The sequence below is a fragment of the Podarcis tiliguerta genome, assembly GCF_965153285.1.
Source record: "Podarcis tiliguerta genome assembly, chromosome: 3".
In the NCBI taxonomy this organism is placed as follows: domain Eukaryota; kingdom Metazoa; phylum Chordata; class Lepidosauria; order Squamata; family Lacertidae; genus Podarcis; species Podarcis tiliguerta.
Window position 1 is genome coordinate 6,878,411 of NC_139536.1, and position 26,929 is coordinate 6,905,339.

General features: G+C 45.2%; 2 protein-coding genes and 2 long non-coding RNA genes across 4 annotated transcripts in view; 3 read left to right on the forward strand and 1 right to left on the reverse strand.

Annotated features, from left to right (window-relative positions):
- Positions 1–26,929, forward strand: part of BLK (BLK proto-oncogene, Src family tyrosine kinase) — an 819,573-nt gene that overhangs the window by 786,972 nt on the left and 5,672 nt on the right. The window lies entirely within an intron of this gene.
- Positions 5,984–8,239, forward strand: LOC310673782. The gene is made up of 2 exons (XR_014509231.1): positions 5,984–6,144; positions 7,976–8,239. It is a non-coding gene; the product is annotated as an uncharacterized lncRNA (long non-coding RNA).
- Positions 10,632–12,981, forward strand: LOC310673780. The gene is made up of 2 exons (XR_014509229.1): positions 10,632–10,861; positions 12,725–12,981. It is a non-coding gene; the product is annotated as an uncharacterized lncRNA (long non-coding RNA).
- On the reverse strand, positions 23,863–26,340 carry LOC310673796 (uncharacterized protein). Its single transcript, XM_083432358.1, has 3 exons — positions 26,079–26,340; positions 24,584–24,709; positions 23,863–24,054 (listed from the first exon to the last, which is right to left on the reverse strand). The coding sequence occupies exons 1-3, from the start codon at positions 26,323–26,325 to the stop codon at positions 24,047–24,049; spliced, it is 381 nt and encodes a 126-aa protein (XP_083288484.1). The 5' UTR covers positions 26,326–26,340; the 3' UTR covers positions 23,863–24,046.

Sequence of the window (26,929 nt, forward strand, 5' to 3'; positions counted from 1 at the left end):
CTACTACTACTACTACTACTACTACTACTACTACTACTACTACTGAATAGGACATCCCGATTTTCATTTGTGAAAATATTGGAGGGGATGGGTGGGTCACAGTATGGGGGTCTAACATGGGCTGTCTTGCCTTTCTAAGACAGTCCAGTGGGCCATATGGGGAAGAAGACTGCCACAGGCCAGAAACATTAAAGAGGGTGGGTACCACCCACCTGTGTCCCCACTAGAGAAGGCCACACTATGCCTTGCAGCTCCAGAAAGTGCTGACATGAGAGCGGTTTGTCCTGACTGCATCTTGTAAGATCCCTCAAGAGCCTAAAAAGGATATGGGATATCACCGCCACACCACTTTCCAGACACTGTGTCCCGGGGGTGGGGTGAGGCATTACACGCAGTCACCTGAAGGAGCATCTCCACCTCCATCGTTCTGCCTGGACATCGAGGTCCAGCGCCAAGGGTCTTCCCTGTGAGAAGCCAAGTTACAGGGAACCACGCAGAGGGCCTTCTTGGTAGTGGCACCAGCCCTGTGGAACGCCCTCCCACCAGATGTCAAAGAGAAAAACAACTACCAGACTTTTAGAAGACATCTGAAGGCAGCCCTGTTTAGGGAAGCTTTTAATGTTTAATAGGTTATTGTATTTTGGTGTTCTGTTGGAAGCCGCCCAGAGTGGTCCGATGGGTGGGGTATAAATAAATTAATATAATAATAATAATAATAATAATAATAATAATAATAATGCACAGAACAACGCTTATGATATTGGCAGTTTTATTTCCCACTGCTTCCCTACAATCCCTAGCTCAGAATTTGCATTTTTCACAGACTGGGTCAACATCTTGCTTGAGCTATCTACCATGACCCCAAGGTCTTGTTCCTGGTCAGGCACCACCAATGGACCACCCTATGGCCATCTGTTTGAAAGTAATATCCTTTTGCCACTTTGCATTTGCTCACATTGCATTTGCTCACTTTCCCATTTTGTCACCGATTCATTTAGTTTGGAGAGGTCCTTTTGGAGCTCTTCGCAATCCCCCTTAGTCCTGACTGCTGGCAGGTGGTGCAAATGTCTCCATATCCCAATCCATTTCCAGGCCTTTCACCGTAAGTATAATAATAATAATAATAATAATAATAATAATAATAATAATAATTTTTTATTTATACCCCGCCCTTCCCAATTTAAAAACCAGGCTCAGGGCAGCTAACAAGAAATTCAAAATTCTTTAAAACACTTAATTATAAAAGCAGCATAAAATACAGTATAAAAACATGAATAACAATAAAATTAAAAAATCAATTAGATAATCCCCAGGGCTAGCTGACTGAATTGGTCCTACTTGGGCCAGCGAAGAGGCCAGGGGAGAATTAGCTGTGGGGTCTCAGAGCGGGTGATCTTCATAAAAGGGGAGGGGGAGGGAAAAGAAGGGAAATAAAAGAGCTGGAGGCAGGTTTGCAAAGACGTGTGGGTGTCCTTGGAGCATCGTATTGTGGAACATGGGAGACGGCTTTATCCAGAGTCAGACCGCTGATTCATCTAGCACAGGTTTGTCTGCACTGAATAGCAGCATCTCTCCCCCATTTCAGACAGGCATCCTTTTCCAGTAAAACCTAGAGATGAACTTTCTGCATGCCAAGCACATGCTCTGTCCTTGAGGAAAGGCCCTTCGCTTGGCAGGCTTTTATTGCAGCAGCAGGCAGCCACCGTGCAGGAGGTCATCCTGGAAATAATGTCCTTTGCATCCACTCTTCCTGTAACTGTCATAAAAAAAGGATAATTGAACTTCATTCTTTCCATTTCAATGAGAGAATATTGGGGCAATTCAAACAATTTATAAATGAGTGGTAAATAGTCTTTGCAGCTGGAGAGCGGGTGTGCTGTTCTGGGTCAACATAGGAGTGAGATCTAGCCCAAGGACAAGCTGGTTTCCTCCTGCTCCAGAGGGCAGGACTGAAACCAATGGCTTCAAGTTACAACAAAGGAGATTCCAACCCAACTTCAGGAAGAACTCTCTGACAGTAAGGTCTGTCAGTGGTATGGTCTCCCTCAGGAGGTGGTGGACTCAGTGGTGGAGGAAGGGGGGGTGAGGGCCACCCCAAGTGTCATCACAGGGGAGAGTGACAACATGACAAAAATATGAGGGGGTTTTTAAAAATAATAATAATAATCAGGCTCACAAAACTTTTTAGTTCAGTCAACAAACGTAACAAAATACGGCTTGCACTGGGCGCCACACTGCGGGGCCGGCACTTCTTTGGTGATCATTTGTAGCTGAGTAAGATTGTCTTCCCATAGGCACTGTTTTAACAATGAGTCTGTAAGTTGCTGTGGAGGCCAATTCTGGACCCACACTTCCTTCCACAGTGGGAACATTGGTTTCCAGGTGGGAATTGATCACGGTGAAGGTTTGCCAAGCGGGCCTTCCTCTTAGCACATTCCTCCCTTTCATCCTGAGTTTGAGCGTCTTCAAAGCCCATGACACCTTTGGTAAAGTCTGTTCTCCAATTGGAGCGCTCGCAGGCCAGTGTTTCCCATTTGTCAGTGTTTATACTACATTGTTTTAGATTTGCCTTGGTAGAGTCTTTAAACTGCTTTTGTTGACCACCAGCATTACACTTTCCATTTTTAAGTTTGGAAGAGAGTAGTTGCTTTGGAAGACGATCATCAGGCATCTGCACAACATGACCAGTCCAACAAAGTTGATGTTGAAGAATTGTTGCTTTGACACTGGTGATCTTTGCTTCTTCCAGCACACTGGTATTAGTTTGCCTGTCTTCCCAAGTGATGTGCAAAATTTTTCGGAGACACTGTTGATGGAATCTTTTGAGGAGTTGGAGATGGCGTTTATAAGTGGTCCATGTTTCACAAGCATATAACCATGGAGCCTGCAGCTTGCCTGAGCCACGCATCTCTCCTGGGAGTGACGTTGTGGCTTGGCCGCCTGCAGGGTCCGCATTGCCTGAAACAGCAGCATGGAACTTGTGCCTGCCCTACACCTCTCCCTTGGTCACCCTACAGCTGAGGGGGGTGGGGTGGCAGAGAGGCTTCATGCAGCACGCCCTGCCCCTGGCTACAGGACGTGCGCACCACCCTCAGCAGCTGAGTGGCTAGCTCCATCGCTGGGTGGACTCTCCGACCTTGGAGGTTTTCAAGCAGAGGTTGGATGGCCACCTGTCATGGATGCTTCAGCTGAGATTCCTGCACTGCAGGGGGTTGGACTAGTGGACCCTCGGGGTCCCTTCTGACTCTACAATTCTATGATTCTATAAGGATAAAACCCAGGTAGTGGGGGTGGAAGTTGTCAGGAGCTCGAGTGGAACCCTGGCAGAGACACATGCCCGACTGGCAAGTTCTCTCCCTCCTGGTCGATCGTTTGGGAGCTTCAAAAGCTTTCTTCAGCCCAAACATCATAGTGACCGATGACAACAGACACCAGCACACTTAGGGATCAGCAGAATTTTCACAGTTTGCTTAACAGATCTCAGCAACTCAGCATATTGGCTCATCTACTGGAAAAGGATGCCTGTCTGAAATGGTGGAAAGATGCTGCCATTCAGCGCAGACAAACCTGTGCTAGATTAATCAGGGGTCTGACTGTGGATAAAGCCGCCTCTCATGTTCCACAATATGATGCTCCATGACACCCACACGTCTTTGCAAACCTGCCTCCGGCTCTTGTTTTTATACTTACGGTGATAAGCCTGGAAATGGCTTGGTGCATGGGGACCTTTGCCCCCTACCAGCAGTCAGAACAAAAGGGCATTGGAGAGAGCTCCAAAAGGACCTCTCCAAACTAAATGAATGGGTGACGAAATGGGAAAGTGAGCAAATGCAATGTGAGCTAATGCAAAGTGGCAAAAGGATATTACTTTCAAACAGATGGCCATAGGGTGGTCCATTGGTGGTGCCTGACCAGGAACGAGACCTTGGGGTCAGATGTCTTCTAAAGATTTGTATACGAAACAAAATAAAAAAATTCCTTCCAGTAGCACTTTAGAGACCAATGAAGTTTGTTATTGGTTTGAGCTTTCATGTGCATGCACACTTTTTCAGATACACTTCACATGCACACGAAAGCTCATACCAATAACAAACTCTCTAAAGTGCTACTGGAAAGAATGTTTTTTATTTTGTTTCGACTATGGCAGACCAACACAGCTACCTACCTGTAACTAAAGATTTGTATAGTTACTTATCTCCTTGGCTCAGGGGGTCACATAACTCCATACCCTTCAACATTTCTCTAATGAAAATAGGGACGTCCTAAGGAGAAGAGGTGGCGCTGTGGGTTAAACCACAGAGCCTAGGACTTGCTGATCGGAAGGTCGGCGGTTCGAATCCCCGCAACAGGGTGAGCTCTCATTCCTCGGTCCCTGCTCCTGTCAACCTAGCAGTTCGAAAACACGTCCAAGTGTAAGTAGATAAATAGGTAGTGCTCAGGAGGGAAGGTAAACGGCATTTCCATGCTCTGCTCTGGTTCGCCTGAAGTGGCTTAGTCATGCTGGCCACATGACCTGGAAGCTGTACGCTGGCTCCCTTGGCCAGTAAAGCGAGATGAGCGCCGCAATCCCAGAGTCGGCCATGACTGGATCTAATGGTCAGGGTCCCTTTACCTTTTTTAAGGAGAAGAGGGACATTCCGGGATCAAATCAGAAACTGAAACGGCTTCTCTAAATCAGGGACTATCCCTGGAAAATAGGGACACTTGGAGGATCACAATAGTGTGTTGGAACTATAATCAAGGCAAATGTCTATGTGACTGGTGTAGATATGCCCATGATTTCAGAAGTCCTGTGCAGGACTTAGGTTCCTATGCTTTGAGGCCAGGGTTATATAGAGTTCCCTTCATAAAAATCCAGCTTAACCCCACTGGAACTGAGGAAGATGATCCCCCAACTGTTCCCCAAGTGAGTCACTTGGGCATGTCCCACACCGCCAGTATTAATTGCATGGTGGTAGTTGAGCTGCGGTGTCACAGTAACTCCTTGTGGCGAAAATGGCACAGGGCAGAATCAGGATAGTAATGAGGTGACCCTGATGGGAAGGATTAGCTTTGGCACCCCAAAGCTCAGGTTGAAACATCTGCCTGGCTGCAATCTCCCACTCCAGTCATCAAGCAAGAGCTTGACTTGCCCCATGACGGAGTTCAATGCTGGGTGGTTCTCAGTGAGGGAGTTGGGGCATTTCCCAGCCACAACGGAGTCCCATTCAATCAGTGAAGGCTGAGTGGAATGAGGAATTTATCCTTGTCCTACCACCATGCAAACCTGCTTGTGTCTGATAGTCTGTGAAGTTTTGGACAGTTTTGACCCAACACCTCGTGTCCTGTTTCAGTGCTTTCACCACTCTCAAGGCGCCACAGAATGCACCTGCTTGGACAAGGCCATTATTCAGGTCCATGCTGTCCAGTCAAAGGCAGCTATGGGGTGCGACACTCATCTTCCGTTTCAGGCTGAGGGTGCCCCTTCCAATTCTTTGAAGTCTATGTTCAAGGTTCTTGGGCCCAAACTATCTTCTGGACTTTCTGATTCCTAATGTTCCACTTCGCTCACTGGTATCTTCTGATAGGGCACTTTTACTCTTTGGTGCTTCACTGATATTGTTGCACGATTGTGGGCTTTTAATTCCCTACCCCACCCCAGTGCAGTTCATAGCCATTTAAATAAATGCCCCCAACTCCTACCTTATTGCATTTACTATTTGACAACTGCATAAAGCCGTCAGATTAAGATGTTTGGGGTGATGCATTTATTCTTGGTCCTCCACTGTGTTGCAAAGGATCACCATGACAATAATTGCCCAATAATCAGCAAATAGTCCCACATGATTTACTCTCCAGGTGGGGTTTTGACAGATGTTGCAGGATGTTTGCCCTGCGGCTATTTATTCCACAACTGAGAAGTTTACTGATCATAAATTTGCTGGCCCACTGCCACAAAATTCTGTATAAATAAAGGGTTTCTGCAATCTCGTCCTTCAACCATTCTTCAGCCTTGCTCTTCTCTCCTGCAATTCTGAGATCCCAGCCAATTGTGCACCATGAAGACTGCTTTCGTTCTCTTGGCTTTGGCCTTCTTGGTTTTCCAGGCAACGGCTAAGCCAAATCCTGATGTTTTAGCAGAAGATGATGCCCAAGTGCCAGCGGGTGAGTAGAATTAAGCAAAAACTTATCCCTCCCCCCTTTCTCTTTCTTTTCCCCCCTCTTGCAATAGTGTGTCCATATCACTGTGGTTCCTTCACCTTTCCAATGTGTTACTTTTCTCATGCCCTCAATCTCCTGCATCTGCTGGCTTCTACCACTAGGTCTAGAGTTGAAGGGCATCATGCAAGGTCCCACAGATTCTTACATTAGCTGTTTCCAGAATCCTGTCTCTTCACCCAGCCAAATGTCAGTTGATTTGCACACAAGAAGACACAGTATATACACAAGAGCAATTTGGCCACCACTTTTGTTTAGACCTATCAGCATCACTATTGGTTCTGAAGGAAAGGTGCTGCCACTTTCTAACTTCTCAGTCGCTCGCCAAGCACCCAGGATGTGCCTTGCAACCACATTCTGAATGTCAGATATGAGCCCCAAAGACTTTGAGAGACCTACAGAGGTTACATGATGACATGTGTTATCTAAAATGGGTGATGGGAGCCTTTGGCCCATGGGTCAAATTAGACCCATCAGGGATTCTAATTTGGGCCCAAAGTCTGTTTTCATCCAGTCACGGCCACCTGCCCCACACCTGACTTCATATAACATTAGGTATGGGGCATGTAAAGCTGCAGTGGCAAAGGAACAACTAGGAATCTGGTCCTGATCTGACCTCTACAAATGAGGACTTCAGCAGCCTATAGTTTTTGCACCATATGCAAACCCCATTGGGATTAGTTTCACTCGAGAGCTCCTGGTCAGAGCCAGCAAGTAAAGAGGACCCCTGAAAGGAGGGGCTTGCTTTCTGGCCTGTTTTCAACAGGAATCTTTGTAGCCATGATAAAGGGACGTGGGTGTTTAAACCACACAGTGGTTTCAACCACTGAGCCTCTTGGGCTTCCCACAGCCATCTGCAAGCTAGAACAGCGAGATGGAGCGCTGTTTTTTGTGCAGCCATCCCCAAGCTAGAACAGCGAGATGGAGCACTGTCCCCCCCCCCCCCCGCAGCCATCCCCAAGCTAGAACAGCGAGATGGAGCACTAGTTTTTTTTGCGCAGCCATCCCCAAGCTAGAACAGCGAGTTGGATTGCTGTTTTTTGCGCAGCCATCCCCAAGCTAGAACAGCGAGATGGAGCGCTGTGCAGTGCTCCGTCTCGCTGTTCTGGCTTCAGGGACAGCCTTTGAAGGCACCCTGCTGCCCTGCGGAGGCTGTACGCAGCTAACCCTGAAGTCTTTGGAGCGCAGTGCGAGTTCCCGCTGCGCTCCAAAGGCTTCAGGGATAGCCACCCGAAGCCTTTGGAGCACAGCGGGAACTAGTGCTGTGCTCCAAAGGCTTCGGGTTCCTTTGCTGAACCCAGGAGAGTCTTGCTCTCCCGGCTTCAGCAAAAGGAACACAAAGCCTTTGGAGCGCAGCATGAGGTCCCACTGCGCTCCAAAGGATTCGGGCGGCTATTCCTGAAGCCTGGAGAGCGAGAGGGGTTGGTGGGCACCGACCCCTCTCGCTCTCCAGGCTTCAGCGAAAGCAACTCGTAGCCTACGGAGCGCAGAGGGAGCGCTCCCTCTGAGCTTTGGAGGCTTCGCTTTGCTTTCGCTGAAGCCAAGGAGACTGCATTCGCTCCATAGGATGCACAAACATTTCCCCTTAATTTTTGGAGGGGGAAAAGTGCGTCCTATAGAGCAAAAAATATGGTATATTATGCTCTAATTTGGAAAACCTTACAGAAAAGCAGTGTCCGCTATGTTAAAGTGAGATAAGACTAAGCTAAGCCAAAGAGAGGAGAGCTACCTGATAAGCATGTTAAGGTCTCTTGCGTTTTCTTTTTTTTTCCTGCAGAAGGTGTTCCCCGCCCAAGAAATGCCATGGTATGCAATGCTATGGGGGGAAATTGCCGCCCCGGATGCTATTCCAATGAGAAGTCTATTGGAAAATGCTTTGCAGATATGTGTTGCTGTGTGGGATTCCAGTAGAGAGCCTGCTCAAGAGAGATGCAAGGAAGACCAACAACGTACGATCGGAACAGAGGAAGAATCCACCTCCCAATCAAGATGGATTAATGCTAAACCTCTCTTTTTTGATTAAAACTGAGTTTGCTTCCAATTGGCTATCTAGCATTTTATTCTTCCTTGAAGCATTTGATCACTTCTAGTTATCACTAGCACTAAACTACCATTGTTGCTGTAACTACTACTACAAACTCCCCCCGTGCCTCCAAGTATCTGAAACAGTCACTTATTTCTTGATTTCTTGATTTGAATTATTATACAGTCGTACCTCTGGATGCGAACGGGATCCGTGCCGGAGCCCCGTTCGCATCTTGAAGCAAACGTAGCTAGCGATGGCACGTCTGCGCATGCACGCATCAAATTTAGCCGCTTCTGCGCATGATGTCAATTTTGAGCGTCTGCGCATGCGCAAGTGGTGAAATCCGGAAGTAATGCGCTCCGTTACTTCCTGGTTGCCGTGGAGCACAACTCGAACACGCTCAACATGAAGCATATTCAACCCAAGGTATGACTGTATTTCTATGCCACTTTACATTCAGAGGAATCACAAAAAGCTAATAAATAAATAAATAATAATAACAACAACATTTATTATTTATATACTGTCAGTCTGACTGGGTTGCCCCAGCCACTCTGAGCGGCTTCCAACAAACTGAAACATGGTGGGAAATCAAACATTAAAAACTTCCCTGTGCAGAGAAATAATATATTGCAAGCTGATAATGGAACATGACAAATATAACTTAAATCATATAGAACATTCAACAAATCATCAGTAAAACAATTACAGATTAAAGCACTATTAGCAAAACAACTAAAAAAAATAAGCAAAGCAGCACAATTACAACGAAAGTTATATTATGGGATTCACAAAGTGTTACAGCATTCATAACCAATAAAGCAATCTTAACAACGAGGGAAAAATAGCAACGAAAAAATAAACTAAGCACTGTTGAATTCATACGCTCTTCTCCACTCTCATGACTCATAATATTCCGCTCATTAAAATACACATCTTTAAACATGTTTGTTTAGGTGTTTCTATATCACTATGTCATAAAATAAAACATGGTGGGACTCAACCCAATGTCTTCAAGTCACAAGACAAGAGAACTCGACTAAGCATTATTTCTGAGAGCAAGAGCAGTTCAACAGTGAAATGGTCTCCCTTGGGAGGTAGTGGACCCTCCTTCCTTCAAGGTTTTTAAGCAGAGATTGGATGGCCAAACTTTCAAATACAGCATTTATTCCTAGGATATCCTTTCACCAACCTGTTCCTTTGAACAGCATCCTCCTTTTCAATGTGGTGTCCAGAACAAGACACAGTACCCAGGTTATATGTACAGTTTGTGTACAGTTTGTGTAGAACAAAGTGGATCTATGTAAATCCAGAACAAGACACAGTGCTCAAGTTGTGTAGAACGAAATGAAACTACAACCATTCATGATTTGGATGCTGTGCTTCTGTAACTGCAGCCTGAGATTAGACTATTTTAGCCAGCAATCTCTGGCACGTGTTCAGCTAAGACAACTGGAAAATCTCACCTGTGCTGCTGCTAATGCAGGTTTCCCGGATCATGATCATGCATGTGCTTCTAATTTCTTTTGTACGTTAAAAACAATCTTTTGCATTTCTAGATTGATTTTGCACTTGTAGCAGTTCCTGTTGAAGCACTCAGTGCCAGCCTTCCCCCCCCCCAATCTTTTCCCCAGAGCCCAGAACCATCACAATAAATATTGTTTAGCAGTATATGGCAAGGACATGGGAGCCAACTCCTAGGGGCCAAGGTTTTTTTTGGCCCCACAATAAAATATTTGAGGGGGCTGGGTCCTCCCAAAGTTAAAGGGCATTTACAATCAAATGGGGTGTGTGCACTGTGCCATGTGATCGATTATACAGAGCGGGACTTACCTGGGTCCCCACAATGTTTTATTCAAGTTAGAAAATAATTTAGAAAAGCGTGTGTCAGATGACTGATGGAGAGATGAACAGGCAAATATCTGGAGAGCGAGAGGGTTATTAGAAATACAGTGGTATCTTGGGTTAAGAACTTAATTCGTTCTGGAGGTCCATTCTTAACCTGAAACTGTTCTTAACCTGAGGTACCACTTTAGCTAATGGGGCCTCCCGCTGACACCGCGCCGCCACCACACAATTTTTGTTCTCATCCTGAAGTAAAGTTCTTAACCCGAGGTACTATTTCGGGGTTAGCGGAGTCTGTAACCTGAAGAGTCTGCAACCTGAAGTGTCTGTAACCCGAGGTACCACTATAGTGCAAATGCAAAGATTGCAACATTGGTCAAAAGGCCCACAGATTGGGAACAACATCAAAGAGAACTGTGTTGCTAAGGATGAAGTAATCTCAAATCCACCCTTATCTCACACCTTTATCTAGAGTGTTACTTCAAAAACAATGGAACCCGTCCCATTAGGGCAGCCATCTTGGCTTCCCACCTGCATATATAGGCATGAACTCTGTGAAGGCATCACATTTGCTAGTTCATCCTTGGGACTCTTTTCAGTGGCACACAACAAGTCTTAGAAGAACCATGAAGTTCGTCTGTCTCTTCTTTGCCATGGTCTTCCTTGGCATTTCCCAGTCTGATGAAGCCGATGTGCGAAAGCAATGGAGAAAGCCCTTGGAAGACTTGCGTGGCCTTCAGGGCCAAGACCCAATTTTGCCAGCTGACGATGATGAAGCTTTGAAGGATGAAGGTAACTGCAGCATACATAGCAGATTGCTACACACATGGTGGGCAGGACAGGATTTCATCGGGAGGTTTTCAATCTTTCATTGAACTCCATTAGAAATACTTCTCTTAGGGTGAATCACACACTAATGGCAGTGTTTTCAATGGTGATCAGTAGGCTGTACATGCTCTTAGCCATGGTCTGTTTTTCTATGTGCAAAAAAGAGAGAGAGCGACAATAGAATAAAATACTGGGGTAAAGGATGTCTAAATATGCACATATGAATGAAAACAGCCTATTCATAAAACATCTCTGAGGGCCTTCTGGCAGTTCCCTCCCTGCGAGAAGTAAGGTTACAGGGAACCAGCCAGAGGGCCTTCTTGGTAGTGGTGCCCGCCCTATAAAACACCCTACCATCAGATGTCAAGGAAATATACAACTATCTGACTTTTAGAAGACATCTGATGGCAGCCCTGTTTAGGGAAGTTTTTAATGTTTGATGTTTTATTGTGACTTTAATATTCTGTTGGGAGCCACCCAGATTGGCTGTGAAACCCAACCAGATAGGCAGGGTATGAATAATAACTAAAATAATTATAATTATACAATAGGTATTATATTATGTAAAACTGCTTTGACAAAAATGTTTGGCTTTTCTTGAAAATATGTGTTTATTAGTAGGAAGTTGATTAATTTTCATGAGGGCTTTTTAAAATTCAGATTTGCAAACGGAACTGTGGTCTAAACCACAGAGCCTAGTGCTTGCAGATGGGAACGTCAGCAGTTCGAAACCCCACGATGGGTTGAGCTCCCATTGCTCGGTCCCAGCTCCTGCCCACCTAGCAGTTCTAAAGCATGTCAAGGTGTGAGTAGATAAATAGGTACCACTCCAGCGGGAAGGTAAATGGCGCTTCCGTGCGCTGGTTTGGTTTGCCAGAAGTGGCTTAGTCATGCTGGCCACATGGCCCGGAGGCTGTACGCCGGCTCCCTCACCCAATAAAGCGAGATGAGCGCCGCAACCCCAGTGTCGTCCACAACTGGACCTAACGGTCAGGGGTCCCTTTACCTTTACCTTTTAATAACAGATTAATACCCAAGTAGGATTTAGACTGTAATCAGCAGTAAAACAATGTAGATATTAAGTAAGCATGAAGAAGGATATTAGGTATAATATACAGCAGGATAAGGGGAAACAGGGAAACCATGGAGGGTTAGAGGGGAAGTCAGGGGTATCTTTACCTATATAAATGTGCTGAATGGAACTTCATTATTTGCAGGTGCAAGAGAAACTGAATTTGACAGAGTCATCCACTGCTCATTGTTGGCAATGGGGCTAATAGCAAGTTCAGAGAGAAACAAGATGCCTAACTTCTCTGCAGAGTAGCCTTACCCAAACCTGTGTAGATTACTACAGTGGTGTAACCAGCAACACCTGTGTAGATGAGAGGAAGCTTTTGTTGTTATATCACCATCATTAATTTTATTTTTGTTAGAAACTTTTCTTACCTCATAACTCAAGGTACAGGGAGGTAGCCATGTTGGTCTGTCATAGTCGAAACAAAATATAAAAAAAATCCTTCCTTAGAGACCAACTAAGTTTGTTATTGGTATGAGCTTTTGTGTGCATGCACACTTCTTCAGATTTTTTTATTTTCTCATAACTCAAAACAGTTTACAGTAAAGCCAACTTGAAAAAACCCCCTATAAAAATGAAAACCAGAGCTAAGAAAAAAGAGAAAAAGCTAAACATATGGGGATGCTTTAATTTGGAAAACATTTATTTATTTCAGAAAAGGAGTGTCCGCTATTTAACACTATGCTAAGTCCAAGAAACGAGTGATACCCAATAGGAATGTTCAAGTCTCTTGCTATTTTTTTTTCCTGCAGAAGATGTTCCCCGCCCAAAAAATCCCATCGTATGCATTACTATGGGGGGGAGATGCCGTCACAGGTGTGGTCAAAATGAGAAGTTGGTTGGACGATGCTTTTCAACTAGGTCCTGCTGTGTGCGTTTTCAGTAGAAAACATACTTGAGAGAGATGCAAGAAAGACCAACAGCATTTGATCGGAACAGAGGAAGAAACCAATCGAGATGAATTAATGCTGAATCATTTCTTTTCAATTAAAATTGAGTTTGCATCCAATTCAGTGAATATATGGTCTTTCATTCTTCCTCAAAGCACTCAATCATGGCTATCACTAGCACTGAACTACCACTGCTGCTGTAACTACTTCTACAAACTTTCCCAATGCCCCAAATTATCAACAGCAGTCTGTTTTCTTGATTTTTTTTATTATATTTCTAGATAGCTTTTTATTCACATGAATCGCAAAGTAAATAGCAACCACAACAATAATAATAAGGCCTTATTTAAATGCCGCCCGCCTGACTGGATTGTCCCAGCCTCTCTGGACAGCTTCTAACAAATTAAAACACAGTAAGACATCAAACGAGGGACGCGGGTGGCACTGTGGGTAAAAGCCTCAGCGCCTAGGGCTTGCTGATCGAAAGGTCGGCGGTTTGAATCCCCGCGGCGGGGTGCGCTCCCGCTGTTCGGTCCCAGCGCCTGCCAACCTAGCAGTTCGAAAGCACTCTCGGGTGCAAGTAGATAAATAGGGACCGCTTACTAGAGGGAAGGTAAACGGCGTTTCCGTGTGCGGCTCTGGCTCGCCAGAGCAGCGATGTCACGCTGGCCACGTGACCCGGAAGTGTCTTCGGACAGCGCTGGCCCCTGGCCTCTTTGAGTGAGATGGGTGCACAACCCTAGAGTCTGTCAAGACTGGCCCGTACGGGCAGGGGTACCTTTACCTTTAAGACATCAAACATTAAAAACTTCCTTATACAGGGAGCCTATATATTGCAAACGATAAATAGCAATTACATAATAGAACACCACAAATGCCACTTAAATCATATAGAACAATTAACGATTCATCAGTAAAACAATCAGTCTCTAAAACACAATTCACAAAACAACCAAAAAAATAAAATAGCCAAAGCTGCACAATTACAGCAAAAGTTATATTATGGAATTCACAAAGTACTACAGCAGGGGTCAGCAAGGTTTACCTTGCCTGGGCCGGTTCACTCCAGCAGAGATCCCTCTGTGGGCAGGATTGCGCATGTGTGTGAGTGGGTGCGCCTGTGATTTCCGGCATCTCTGTCTGTGCAGACATGATTTCCGGTGCCGCGGAAGCGAGTCCCCGCGCTGCGCTGCACAGGTTTAGCGCAGTGTGCGGGGACTTGCTGAGTGGGTGGCTCAGTTAGGCAGGGCTCATGGGCCAGTTAAACAACAACAACAACCACTTTATTATTTATACCCTGCCTATCTGGCTGGGTTGCCCCAGCCACTATTTTTATTATTAATAAAATATTCCTATATACTGGATTTGTAATGGGCAGTGTTCCACTGGATTTGAATTTCCACCCTTGATAAGAGTGCAATATGGTGTTTGAGATTACTTTATACCTAATGGCCAATTTATCTTTTACGTTGCCTCCAAATATATTGGCCCTTTCATCAGAACTGCAGCATTTATTTACCTTAACCACCTTCCTTAAACAAACCCTGGCTCCCCATCCCTTGTCCTGTTTCCTCACCATCACATTGCAGACACACCCTGATCACAGTCTATTAGCCGTTATTTGGGTAACTGAAGAGATTTGCCTTGTTTCTCTGTTATCGTACCTTTTCCAGGTTAAACAGAATCCAATCTTTCAAATATTTATTCTTAGGAGTTCCCCTCACCAACCTGGCCATAATTCTCCAGACAGCCTCCTCCTTTTCATTGCGGTGCCCAGAACCAGACACTGGACCCAGGTTTTGTAGGGGGAGAAGGGTACAGTTTGTGTAGAACAAAGTGAATCTATATAAAGCATTCATGATTTGGATACTATGCTTCTGTTACTGCAGCCGAAGATTAGACTATTTTAAGCCAGCAATTGTTGGCACCTGTTTAGCTTCTAATGAGCTAAGACAATTAAAATTTTTCGCTAGGCTGCTGCTAATGCAAGTTTCCCCAATCTTGTCCCATCCCCCCCACTTTGTACTTAAAAGCAGAATTTTAACGTTTCTCCTTGGCTGGATCTAGGCCATGGCTGTCAACGTTTCCCCTTTTTTAAGGGAAATTCTCTTATTCCGAATAGGAATCCTTGCAAGAAAAGGGAAAAGTTCTAGGCACGTCAAAGAAGCATTTCAGTTAAACGAGTTGGAAACTCTATAAAATGAAATCACATTTTCACAGTGTTATAAAGCACCTTCTCTTTATGAATGTTGCTGAATGCCTGGATTCCGCATGTGTTGCAGCTCCTGTTGAATATTGCTTTGCAGATTATCGCAAGGATGTGTCAGCTGACTGATGGAGAGATGAACAAACATATGGAGAGCAATGGGGATTTTAGCAACAGCAACAGTGCAAATAGGAATATTGCAACACTGAACAGATTGGCCAACAGGTTGGTGGCAACATCAAAGAGAACTGTGTTGCTAAGGATAAAGTAATCTCAAATGCCACGTTCACCCTTATCTCACACCCTTATCTAGAGAGCTACTTCAAAGACAATGAAACCTGTTCCATTATGGTAGCCTTCTTGGCTTCCCACCTGCATATATAGGTACGAACTCTGTGAAGGCATCACCATTGTTAGTTCATCCTTGCGACTCTTTTCAGTGGCACACAACAAATCTTAGAACCATGAAGTTCATCTGTCTTTTCTTTGCTGTGGTATTCCTTGGCAGAGCCCAGGCTGATGAAGCCGATGTGGATCAAGGGGAAGAGCAAGACCTGAGTGGTCCTCAGGACCAAATCCCAGCTTTGCCAGCTGGTTATGATGAAGCTTTGAAGAATGAAGGTAATTGTAGCATACATAGGAGATTGCAACATATATGGTGGGCAGGACTGCATTTCTTTGGGAGGTCTTCACTCTTACATTGGACTCAATTAGATCATGGCTGGATTATGCACTGATGGCAATGTTTTCAATGGTGATCAGTAGGCTGTACATGCTCTTAGGCATGGTCATCTCACACATTACATAAAGGTAAAGGTAAAGGGACCCCTGACCATTAGGCCCAGTCGTGGCCGACTCTGGGTTTGCGGCACTCATCTCGCTTTATTGGCCGAGGGAGCCGGCGTTCAGTTTCCGTGTCATGTGGCCAGCATGACTAAGCCACTTCTGGCGAACCAGAGCAGCACACGTAAACGCCATTTAACTTCCCGCCGGAGCGGTACCTATTTATCTACTTGCACTTTGACGTGCTTTCGAACTGCTAGGTGGGCAGGAGCAGGGACTGAGCAATGGGAGCTCACCCTGTCGTGGGGATTCAAACAGCCAACCTTCTGATTAGCAAGTCCTAGGCACTGTGGTTTAACCCACAGCACCACCCAAGTCCCCACACATTACATAGACGCCCACAAATATGTTCCTGAAGAAACGCTGAGTTAAACCCAAGTAGTTTACCTCCTTTTCTCCAGCGTTGAAAATTTCTAGCTGGGCCTGCTAGGATTGGAGATGGACAGCCTGCTCCCTGATTTTGATGTGAGAGAAAGCAAAAAGTCCAAGAAGGAACTTAAGGTTTCAAATAAGAAGCCCCAACAACTAAACATGTAAGTAAGTCCTGATTCTGGTTGAGCTGATGGTGGCTTTTCAGCACAAGGAGGAAACAAGGGAACTGCTAAAGGAGCAAGCTGGTTTGCTCCTGAGCCTAGCCTAGTCCAGCAGAGAGATCTCCTGGTCTGCAGCTGCTCCTGTTGCCTTATCTCCTGCTTGGGAAGTGCTGAGTACAGGACTTGCAATGAGCATTCTGCAGCCTTCCTAAATGCCAGACAAATAGCTGTTGGATGCCTGGGAAGCCTTGTGCAAGAGAATTTGACTTGATGCCGTTATGGGCCCTGGAGTTGAGTCTTCCTTGCAAACAGAAAGCTCCCTGCTGCATGCATTATGCTGAACATGAATGATGGTAGCAACAGGGCCTTTATGGGCCCTGGAGTTGGGTCTTCCATGCACATAGAATGTTCCCTGCTGCAAAAGAGCCAGGAAGTGCAGTGCGACTTTGTGTTGTGTGTTTAAATGCATGACTCCCACCTTACTTTTGACATGCCTTCCCCTCTACGTGCAAGTGATGCAGACAGGCAGCATGGTGCAGTGGTCAGAGTGTTAGGTTCAAATATTCACTGGGTGACCTTGGGCCAGTCACTATTCTCTTTTCACTGTAGCCAACCTTAGAAGTTTGTTGTAAGGATAAAAGAGGGGGAACCATTTATGCTACCTTGAGCTCCTTGGATGAAAATGGGGGACAGAAATCCTATAATGAATAATGGGGGGAGGGTAAAGGGGCCTTTCCCCTGCTTGCTTCTGTCTTCCTCCACCTTCCATCCATCCATCCAACCAACCAACCAGGCAGGCAACTGCTGGCTATGGAGAAATGAAATCCAGAGAAATCAGAAAGGCAAAATGCAATGAATGAATAGCTGGCTACTCAATGGGGACTTGTTATTACAGATTCTGTTTGTTTTATGCTGACTAGCAATAAGAAAGGGCTCCATTCATCAAAATTTCCCATTCATCCCCAAAACAGATGTTCGCAACCAGTGTTATGCATAAAGATAACATCATTTCATGTCATCTCTGCTTTGTGCTATACTTCTGTGTAACAGGTTCCATGCAATGGGACTGTTTTTCTCTGTACAGGAAGCATGCAACGGAGGAATGGTACCGGTCAATGTAAGAGTGGTGGCCATAAATACTTTTTCGGCATCTGCCCTTGTGGATCTGTGCCCCCTGGAAAATGCAGTTCTTTCGAGAGCTGCTGTAAAGGTGAAGTCTGCGTTCCTCATTAAGACACCTAGTGCTTATTAGTAGATGTTTATTACTGCAAAAATGTGGTTCATAGGTGACCTGCCTGCACACAGAATCATAGAATTGTAGAACTGGAAGGGACCCCAGGGGTCGTTTAGTTTCAGTCCTTGCAATGCAGGAATCTCAGCTAAAGCATTCCTTTCAGAAGTTTAATGGATGGCAACCAGATATTTTGGGTTGTGCTTCCCAATGGTGAATGGTGCCCATTAGGACTGGTAAGGAGGAAAGCAGAGAGACCTACAGTATCGTACTTTCCACTAGTAGATATAGCAGAAAGCACAGATCAGACAAGAACAAGAGGACTTCAAGAACCCTGCCCCAAAGGGGAACTGGAGAGTTCTGTAAAAATTTCATGTGGTCAGAAGCTGGACCTTTCAAGAGCTCTGACTTGCTTAATTTCTGCCCCCACTTCCTGGGTATTATCCTTATACGGGATAATACCTTATATGTTAAGAGAAACACAACAAGTTTTGCCTTGTCTACAAAATTTTGAAAACATGTTCATCTCTGAAGTTTCTTGAAGTGCCTCACTTTGGGGCAATCCTACGAGATCCCAGTTTCATTCTGGGATGGAAGACTGGAGCAAGCGTAACCCAAGGAGTCTGCCCATAAGAACAGCTACACGCATTTTAGGATAGTTCCATAGGAAACCACATGGGAGAAGGGGTGTGACAAATTTGCTCCCCCTGGAGGGGTGTATGGCATTGTTTTTTCTCGTGTGTGTGTGAGTGTGTGTGTGTGTGTGTTTGCATGGTTTATAAAGAAAAATGCAAAGATGGTTGTCTAGAGGCAAGAAAGAAAAAAAGTATTGCATAAAATATGGGGGCAACGCATGTCTAAATATGCACATATTAATGAAAATGGCATACAATAGGTACCATATTGTGTAAAACTGCTTTGGAAAAAAGTCTGTCTTTGCTTGCAAGTATGTGTTTATAAGGAGAAAGTTGATGAATTTTCATGAAGACTTTTTAAAAAATAAAATTTGCAAGCTAGTATAGAAATGTGGTGAATGGAACTTTAATTTTTGCAGGGGGTGGAAAGTGAGTACATGAGAGAAACTAAAAAAGAAGAAGCAGCTAAATGCATGGAGATGAAATATTTCATGCTTTAATTTGGAAAACATTTATTTATTACAGAAAAGCAGCGTCTGCTATGTTAAAGTGAGCTTAACACTAAGCAAAGCCGAAAAAGGGTGAGATATCTGATAAACGTGTTAAAGTCTCTTGCCTTTTTTCCCCTGTAGAAGTTCCCCTCCCAAGTAATCCCATCGTATGCAATTCTATGGGGGGGGAGATGCCGTCACAAGTGCGGTCTCTCTGAGAAGTATGTTGGACGATGCTTTGCAACTATGTCCTGCTGTGTGCGTTTTCAGTAGAGAGCATGCGCGAGAAAGAGGCAAGAAAGACCAACAGCATATGATTGGAACAGAGGAAGAAACCGATCGAGATGAATTAATGCCAAATCATTCCTTTTCAATTAAAATTGAGTTTGCATCCAATCATTCTTACTCCAGGGACTCAATTACTCCTAGTTATCACTAGCGCTGAACTACCACTGCTGTTGTAACTACTACTACAAACTCTCCCAGTGCCCCGAGTTATCCGAAAAAGTCTCAATTTTCTTGATTTCTTAATTTGATTTTATTTATTTTATTTCTATGCAACTGTTCATCCACATGAATCTCAAAGCAGCTTTGAAAGAGCAAATAACAATAACAGAACATCACAAATCATATAGAATGATGAACAAATCAGTAAAACACTATTAACAAAACAACAACAACAAAAAGCAAAGCAGCATAATCACAACAGAAGTCATATTATGGGATTCACAAAGTACTACAGCATTCACAGTCTATACAACAATCTTAACAGCATTAACAAAATAGGAAACAAAAAAATAAACTAAGCCCTTTTGAATTCATACACAAACTCTTCTCAATCCTCATGACTTCAGCTCATTAAAATACACATCGACATCTTGCCTGTGGCAGGAGCTCCTTTCTGAAGGTTTATTGGGTTGGATGTGGGGCACCAGAGGGGAAACCAACCCGCCTCTCCTCCCTCCCAGTTCTTTCTCTGGGAACAGCTCCCTAATGAAGGCTCCTAGGAGTGGGTGCTGTTGACAATTCCTGGCTATCTGTCCAGGAAATCAGAAATGCAGAGAAAGATCTTTTCAGTTCTTTTATTTGTCCACAGTAAGGCAGTAAGACACAGGGGAAAACACCTTACGATCAAGCCAGCATTGCTCGGAATAACGCACCACTGGCCCCCTGGCTGTTACTTCCTAGCAATTAGACCCATCCTGCTGCTTATGGTGGCTGCTAAGGGCAAACGACCTTTGGGCTCCTTGTTCTGCGACATGCAGAGTATGCCTAGTTCTTAGGGAAGGACGGGGGCTCTGGCAAACTCTCCAGAGATGGCGAGTGACTTGGCTGCTGCACAGATCTGACTCCTGCCTCTGTGCACTGCTCCTGTCCTTCACCACCCATTATTTCCCAACTCCTTCCTCTCTCCTGAATGTGACCTGTCACAAACCACCAGCCCAAAACATTATTCTCTCCCCCTTTGCCCTCACTGGAATGCTTCTGTGGTCTCCGCCTCTTCTCATCAGCAGTCCAGTCCCTGACAGGTGGAGGATGAGGCAAGGCAGGTGGAAATGTTGGCTATTTGCAGTGTAGTAGCGCTGCAGAGAGCTTGCTGGGGAGACCATGCATTAAAAAGGGACTCAAAAATAACTTAAACAAGGTTTTAATAACAAAAACAAAAACTCCATTTACACTAAATACATCAGCAACAAACCATGACCCAACCACCAACCCATCCCCCAGGGTAATGGGAGAGCTAGGTGCTGCTCCTTATATACTACACCCAATTCCTGACACAGCTTAATCAATGCAACTCAGCATCACCTGCTATGTTTCACAGCTGTAAAGCTGGATCTCGTTATTTTGCTCTGGCCCTTGCTCTGGCCCCTTAAAGATATACACATCGGGTGAAACAATGATGAACCTTTACATTTAAAGAAACCATTCAACAGGAAACAGATATTTCCTGATGGACAGCACCAAGTCTCTCCTCCCCCCCCTCACAGTACTTTCTCTTGTTATTATCCCAAGGAAAAAGGGCAAATTCTCTTCTAGGGGTGTTTTATTTTGGGGTGGGGAGGAGTAGCATCTTTTCAGTTTTTAAAAAAGTATTTATCCCAAGGAAAAAGGGCAAATTCTCTTCTAGGGGTGTTTTATTTTGGGGTGGGGAGGAGTAGCATCTTTTCAGTTTTTTAAAAAGTATTTCTCTACCACTGTATCATAAGATACAGAGTAGGACTCAACCCAATGCCTTCAAAAGGATAGTCTGACTGAACATCAGTAAGAGCTGTTTGACAGTGGAACGGTCTCTCTCAGGAGGTAGTGGACTCTCCTTCCTTGGGAGTTTTCATGCAGAGGTTGGATGGCTATCAGTCATGGATGCTTTCACATTGAAGTTACAGGGAACCAGGCAGAGGGCCTTCTCAGTAGTGACACCCGCCCTATGGAACGCCTTCCCACCAGATGTCAAAGAGAACAACAACTACAGTCATACCTTGTGTTGCGTTTGCTTCAGGTTGAGCATTTTCAGGTTGCGTCCCGCAGTGACCCGGAAGTACTGGAAAGGGTTGCTTCCGGGTTTTGCCGCTCATGCATGCGCATGCGCAGATGCTCAAAATGACATCACGCACATACGCAGAAGCGGCAAATCACGACCCGCAGACGTGCAGACGTGGGTTGCGTTCTGCTCCTGTTGCAAACGGGACTCTGGAACGGATCCCATTCGCAACCAGAGGTACCACTGTACCAGATTTTTAGAAGACATCTGAAGGCAGCCCTGTTTAGGGAAGCTTTTGATGTTTGATGCATTACTCTATTTTAATATTTTGTTGGAAACTGCCCAGAGTGGCTGGGGAAGCCCAGCCAGATGGGCAGGGTATAAATAAATTATTATTATTATTATTATTATTATTATTATTATTATTTAATATCTTAGACATAAATTGCCTTGAGACGGTGGTTTACAAGGCAATTAGTAAGTCTAATATTAGTATGCTAGAATAAATCCCACTGGGGATTGCTCCCTGATAAAAGGGTACAGGATTGAATGGCAGCCCTAAAGACCTATATTCCAAGCTGGATATCTTGTATCTTTTTGGAAGAAAGGCACGCCGCGTTCAGCAGTGATTATTCCTGCTGGGTGCTGCAGTAAGAATGTAGGTAAGAGTGTAACCCACGTTGTTACCTTCATTAAGAGGGGTCTCTCTAATTTGCTTGCTGAAGCACACAAAGTGGGAGCAACTGAACGCCCTGGCCAGAGATGGGAAGCGACTCGGGCGGAGTGTGGAGCGCTGCGCAGCTGCCTTCCACCAGGCCGAGGAAAACGGGGCACATTAGGGCCATGCAGGAAAGCACCCCAAGCGGGGTCCCTCTGCTGGGCTTTACTGGGTTTCACATACATACCCCGGCCATGCGCGCAGAGAGTGGCTGGCTGGCAGGCAGGCAGACAGGCAATGAGGGTTGCGATGGCAGCAGCTCTCGCCTTCCCTCCCGTTACGCGCTGCGCCCAACCTCAACTTGCCCTCCTCGTCAGGCTGCCGAGAGGGCGGGAAGGGTGGGTTTCTACACACACACACACACACACACACAGAGAGAGAGAGAGAGAGAGAGAGAGAGAGAGAGAGAGAGAGAGAGAGAGAGACTTTCAGTGTGTCCTGGCGCTTGCACTCCTCCCACAGCCTCCTCCAGCTCCCTTTCCATTCCCAGCGGCTCTTTAGCTGCTGCTGCTGCGCTGGGGCGATGGTGCGAGTCGAGTTCTCCGTTTAACTTGTGTCCGAGTAGAAGCGCCTCGGATGGGCGTCAGGGTGTGTGCGCAAAACGGAGCCACAACCTCCAGGCCGTGGGTTTTCCCTTGGGGATCTCTCAGCTGGGAAGAACAAAACCTCCACTTCTGAGAGATCCCTGCCCTGCTCCTGCTTGCATGGAAGTAGGAGCGGGATTGGGCAGCTCAGGTGGGGAGCGCCTGGCTGCCTTCAGGCGGCCTCTCAGATGCAGCTTCCAGGCTGCCTCCACCTTCCCCAACGTCAGCAGCTATTCGGCCTGGCTGCCTTCATGGGGTTGCAGGGGATCTGGTGCGATGGTAGCCTCTCACTTGAGGGGAGTGCAGCCACGAACCCCTAAATAGAAAGTGTGATGGAGCCTGCACCTCCCCAGCTGAGCAGCCCCGATCCAGCTCCTGTTCCCATGCAAGCAGCAACGCTGTCTAGCAGAGCAGTCCAATCCTACTTGCCTGCTCCAGAGCTGGAGGAGGGGGGGGGGGGTTGCTATTGTGGCTGCAGCAGCAGAGGGACCCAGTGCTGGAGGGCGGCAGGTGCCTGCTCGCTTTCTGCCCAGTCCGCCTTCCGTCACTCTGAAAATGGAAGTGTGGCAATCAAAACGAAAGTTATACTAAGAACAATAGCACGTTCTGCTTCCGAAAAAAGTTCGAAAACCACAACACGCATTTCCAGGTTTGAAGTGTTCAGGTTCCAAGTAGTTCGAGAACAAAAACCGAGGTACCACCTTATTTCTCCTCTCTCTCTCCACATGGATGTGCCAACCTCCCCTTCTAAACTAAAACCTTGGTATTCAGGATAAATTGCTGTGTTTGCACTTTGCAATAAATAAGTGGGTTTTGGGTTGCAGTTTGGGCACCTGGTCTCTAATAGGTTTGCCATCACTGAGCTAGGGAGTCCTAGGGGGTTGGACTAGATTACACCAGGGTTCCTTCCTCCTCTACAATTTTATGATTCTAAGTGGGCCAGTCTCAAGGGGATTCAGCCAGGCTTAAATAGGCAGTTTCTTTCCAAAGCATTTTGAATTGCCATGATTTTACTCCTTCCTTCTGCCCATATTCAGTATGGGCTTTTTTAGTTGCCTGTTTCAAGGAGCTGAGCAATAATTTTGTGGGGAGCCAGGAACCGGCCCAGGGATTCTGATATTTAGCCAACATCGTACTGCTGGGATTTCTTGTTCTGGAGTGGTGTTTTGATTGGTTAGTTGGCTTTTAGTCTGGCCAGAAGCATGCATAACTAGATCTCTTAGAATAATGAGTTGTTTTTTTTATGAAGGAATAAGAAAGCACATGCGCCAAAAATCTTTGTGTTGATTGTTTATTTGTAGTAGTAACAGCTGAAAGGAAGAGATTCTTGACTTAGCAAGGATAGACTCGCACCATGCCAGATTCCTTGAAGCCCAAATTAACAGAGATGATTACTTGATATTAAATTTCTTCCACGGATGACCAAACAATGGTCCAGCTTTGAAATCCCTCCCAGTTACTTCATTTTGCTAAAGAAAAGAGGAAGAAGAGGTGGTTTAGTCATGATCACACATGTTGAGAATACAATCGTACCTCTACTTATGTATCCCTCTGGATACGGAATATTTGGGTGACGTCCACGGCATGTATACTTCCGGGTTTTGCAGCACGTGCATGAGCAGCATCATGCTTCTATTTATGTAATTTTTGGGGTGCGAACGGACCCCCAGAATGAATTAAGTTTGTATCCGGAGGGTCCACTGTATATAGTGTTACATATATGTGCTGGATCAGTTCCAGCAGTCATGCTCATGGCAGGCACATTGAAATCAATGGGTCTACACTGAATAACATCAGATATCATCCTGTAATTAAATAGCTGCCCTTCACCCGATGGTCATAGGGTGAGTTACAGCAACTAACACTCAGAGCTCATCCACACTTGCACTTGTCCCATGCCTAGGAAGAGTGGGTCTGAGATGTTTTCTGCTAAACGTGAGATATCTTAAAGGTTTTCTGCTAAACGTGAGATGTCTTAATGAGGAACACAGACTTCACCTTTACAGCAGAGATATGAAAAGGTGCATTTTCCAATGCGAGTAGTTCCACGAGGGCAGAGGGCTAAAAAGCATCTACCACCAGAACGCCAACATTGCCTTGTACGATCCTTCCGTTGCATGCTTCCTGCACAGAGAAAAACAGTCCTGTTACATGGAACCTGTTACACGGAAGTCTAGAAGCATTCACACAAAGCAGAAAGGATGTTAGCTTTATGCATAACACTGGTGGTGAACATTCGTTTTGGGGATGAATGGGATTTTTTTGATGAATGGAAGCCTTTCCTATTGCCAGTCAGCATGAAACAAATAGACTCTGTAATAACAAGTCCCCATTAAGTAGCCAGCTACTCATTCATCACACTTTGCCTTTCTGATTTCTCTAGCTTTTGTTTAGAAGATATCTGAAGGCAGCCCTGTTTAGGTAAGTTTTTAATGTCTGATGTTTTAATGTATTTTTAATCATTTGTTGGAAGCCGCCCAGAGTGGCTGGGAAAACCCAACCAGATGGGAAGGGTATATAGTTATTATTTATTTATTTATTTATTTATTTATTTATTTATTAGATGCTACAACAACCTCTTTTCCATCAGACCTAAGAAAGAGACCCCGTTCCATTGTAACAAGCACAAATGAAACTGATCCACTGCATAGCCCCATCACACAGTTCAAACTCTAAAGAAACAAAACCACACAGAGAAGAACACACTAGGTGATATCCTATTTCAGACAATTATCTGAAATATAGCCTTGATAATCAGATATCATCAGTGACTTCAGCCATGTTTGAAAGCAGTACATCTTTGATGAGCAGATGCAGGGGACAAGCTGGCCACCCCTGCTAGAAATTTCCAGTGCTGGAGAAAAGGAGGTAACTGTTGGAAAATTCCATTCCACCTTTAGTTACAGACACGAAACTGTTGCGTGTCACATGTCTGTTTACATTCCAGCACAGCCTGCTAGCAACTTCCGTTGTGTGTATAGCTTTTGCTTTTCTCTATCTCTCCGAGAAGACAAAGAGAGAGAGAACATGTTTCTTTGTCCTGATTTATGATTAATAAATCTGTAGTTGTAGTATGCTTCCAGAAGCCTCACACCTATTCTGTGTGCGCAGTTTGCTTTGCTGATAGTGTGCCCTGTCTTTGAAGCCTGGGTCGCTCATTTACGTCAGAGCAGGGGCTGATGGGTCTTTGCAGCGGGATGGGTGCAAGGACACAACCCAGCTGGGGCTAGCCAGCTGGCCTTGTGACCCTCTGCATGCTGACAACAACTACCTTGGTCTAACTCAGCATCCCTTCCAGAACGTATTAGAGAGTTTCAATGTAATGTCCAAGAGGACCATGCCTAAGGGCATGTACAGCCTACTAATCACCATTGAAAATACTATCATTAGCTCATGATCCAGCCAAGGAGAAGTATTTCTAACTGAGTTCAATGAAAGAGTGAACACCTCTGAAAGAAATGCAATACCCGCCCACCATGTACGTTACAATCACCTTCATCCTCCAAAGCTTCATCATAACCATCTGGGTTTTCATCCTGAGGACCACTCAGATCTTCCAAAGCCTCTGCCTCTTGCTTCTCTGCTTGGTCCAGATCTGCTTCATCTCCCTGGGCAATGCCAAGGAAGACCACAGCAAAGAAAAGACAGATGAACTTCATGGTTCTTCTAAGACGTGTTGTGTGCTGCTGAAAGGAGTCACAAGGATGAACTGGCAATGGTGATGCCTTCACAGAGTTCATGCCTATATATGCAGGTGGGATGCCAAGATGGCTGCCCTAATGGGTCAGGTTTCATTGTCTTTGAAGTAGCTCTCTAGATAAGGGTGTGAAATAAACATGAATATGACATTTGAGATGACTTCACCCTTTGCAACACAATTCTCTTTGATGTTGCCCCCAATCTATAGGCCTTATGTTCAGTATTGCCATCTTTGCATTTGCACTGTTGCTAATAACCCTCTCGCTCCCCAAATGCTTGCCTATTCATCTCCCCACCAGGCAGCTGGCAAATCCTTGCCATAATCTATGAAACAATATTTATTGTGATGGTTCTGGGCTCTGAGAGAAAGAGGGGGGTGTTTCTGGACACCATGTTGCAAATATAGCTGTCCGGAGTAGGATGGCCACGCTGGTGAGGGGATCTCCTAATGAGAAATATTGGAATTCACACCCCTGATAAGAGTGCAATATAACGCCACATATGGGATTAGAGATTAATGGCCAATTTATCTTTGACGTTGCCTCCAATTATATTGGTCCTCTCATCAGTATTGCAGCACCTATGTACCTTAACCTCCTTCCTAATAACCCCCTGCCTCCCCATCTGCTGATTTGTTTCCTCACC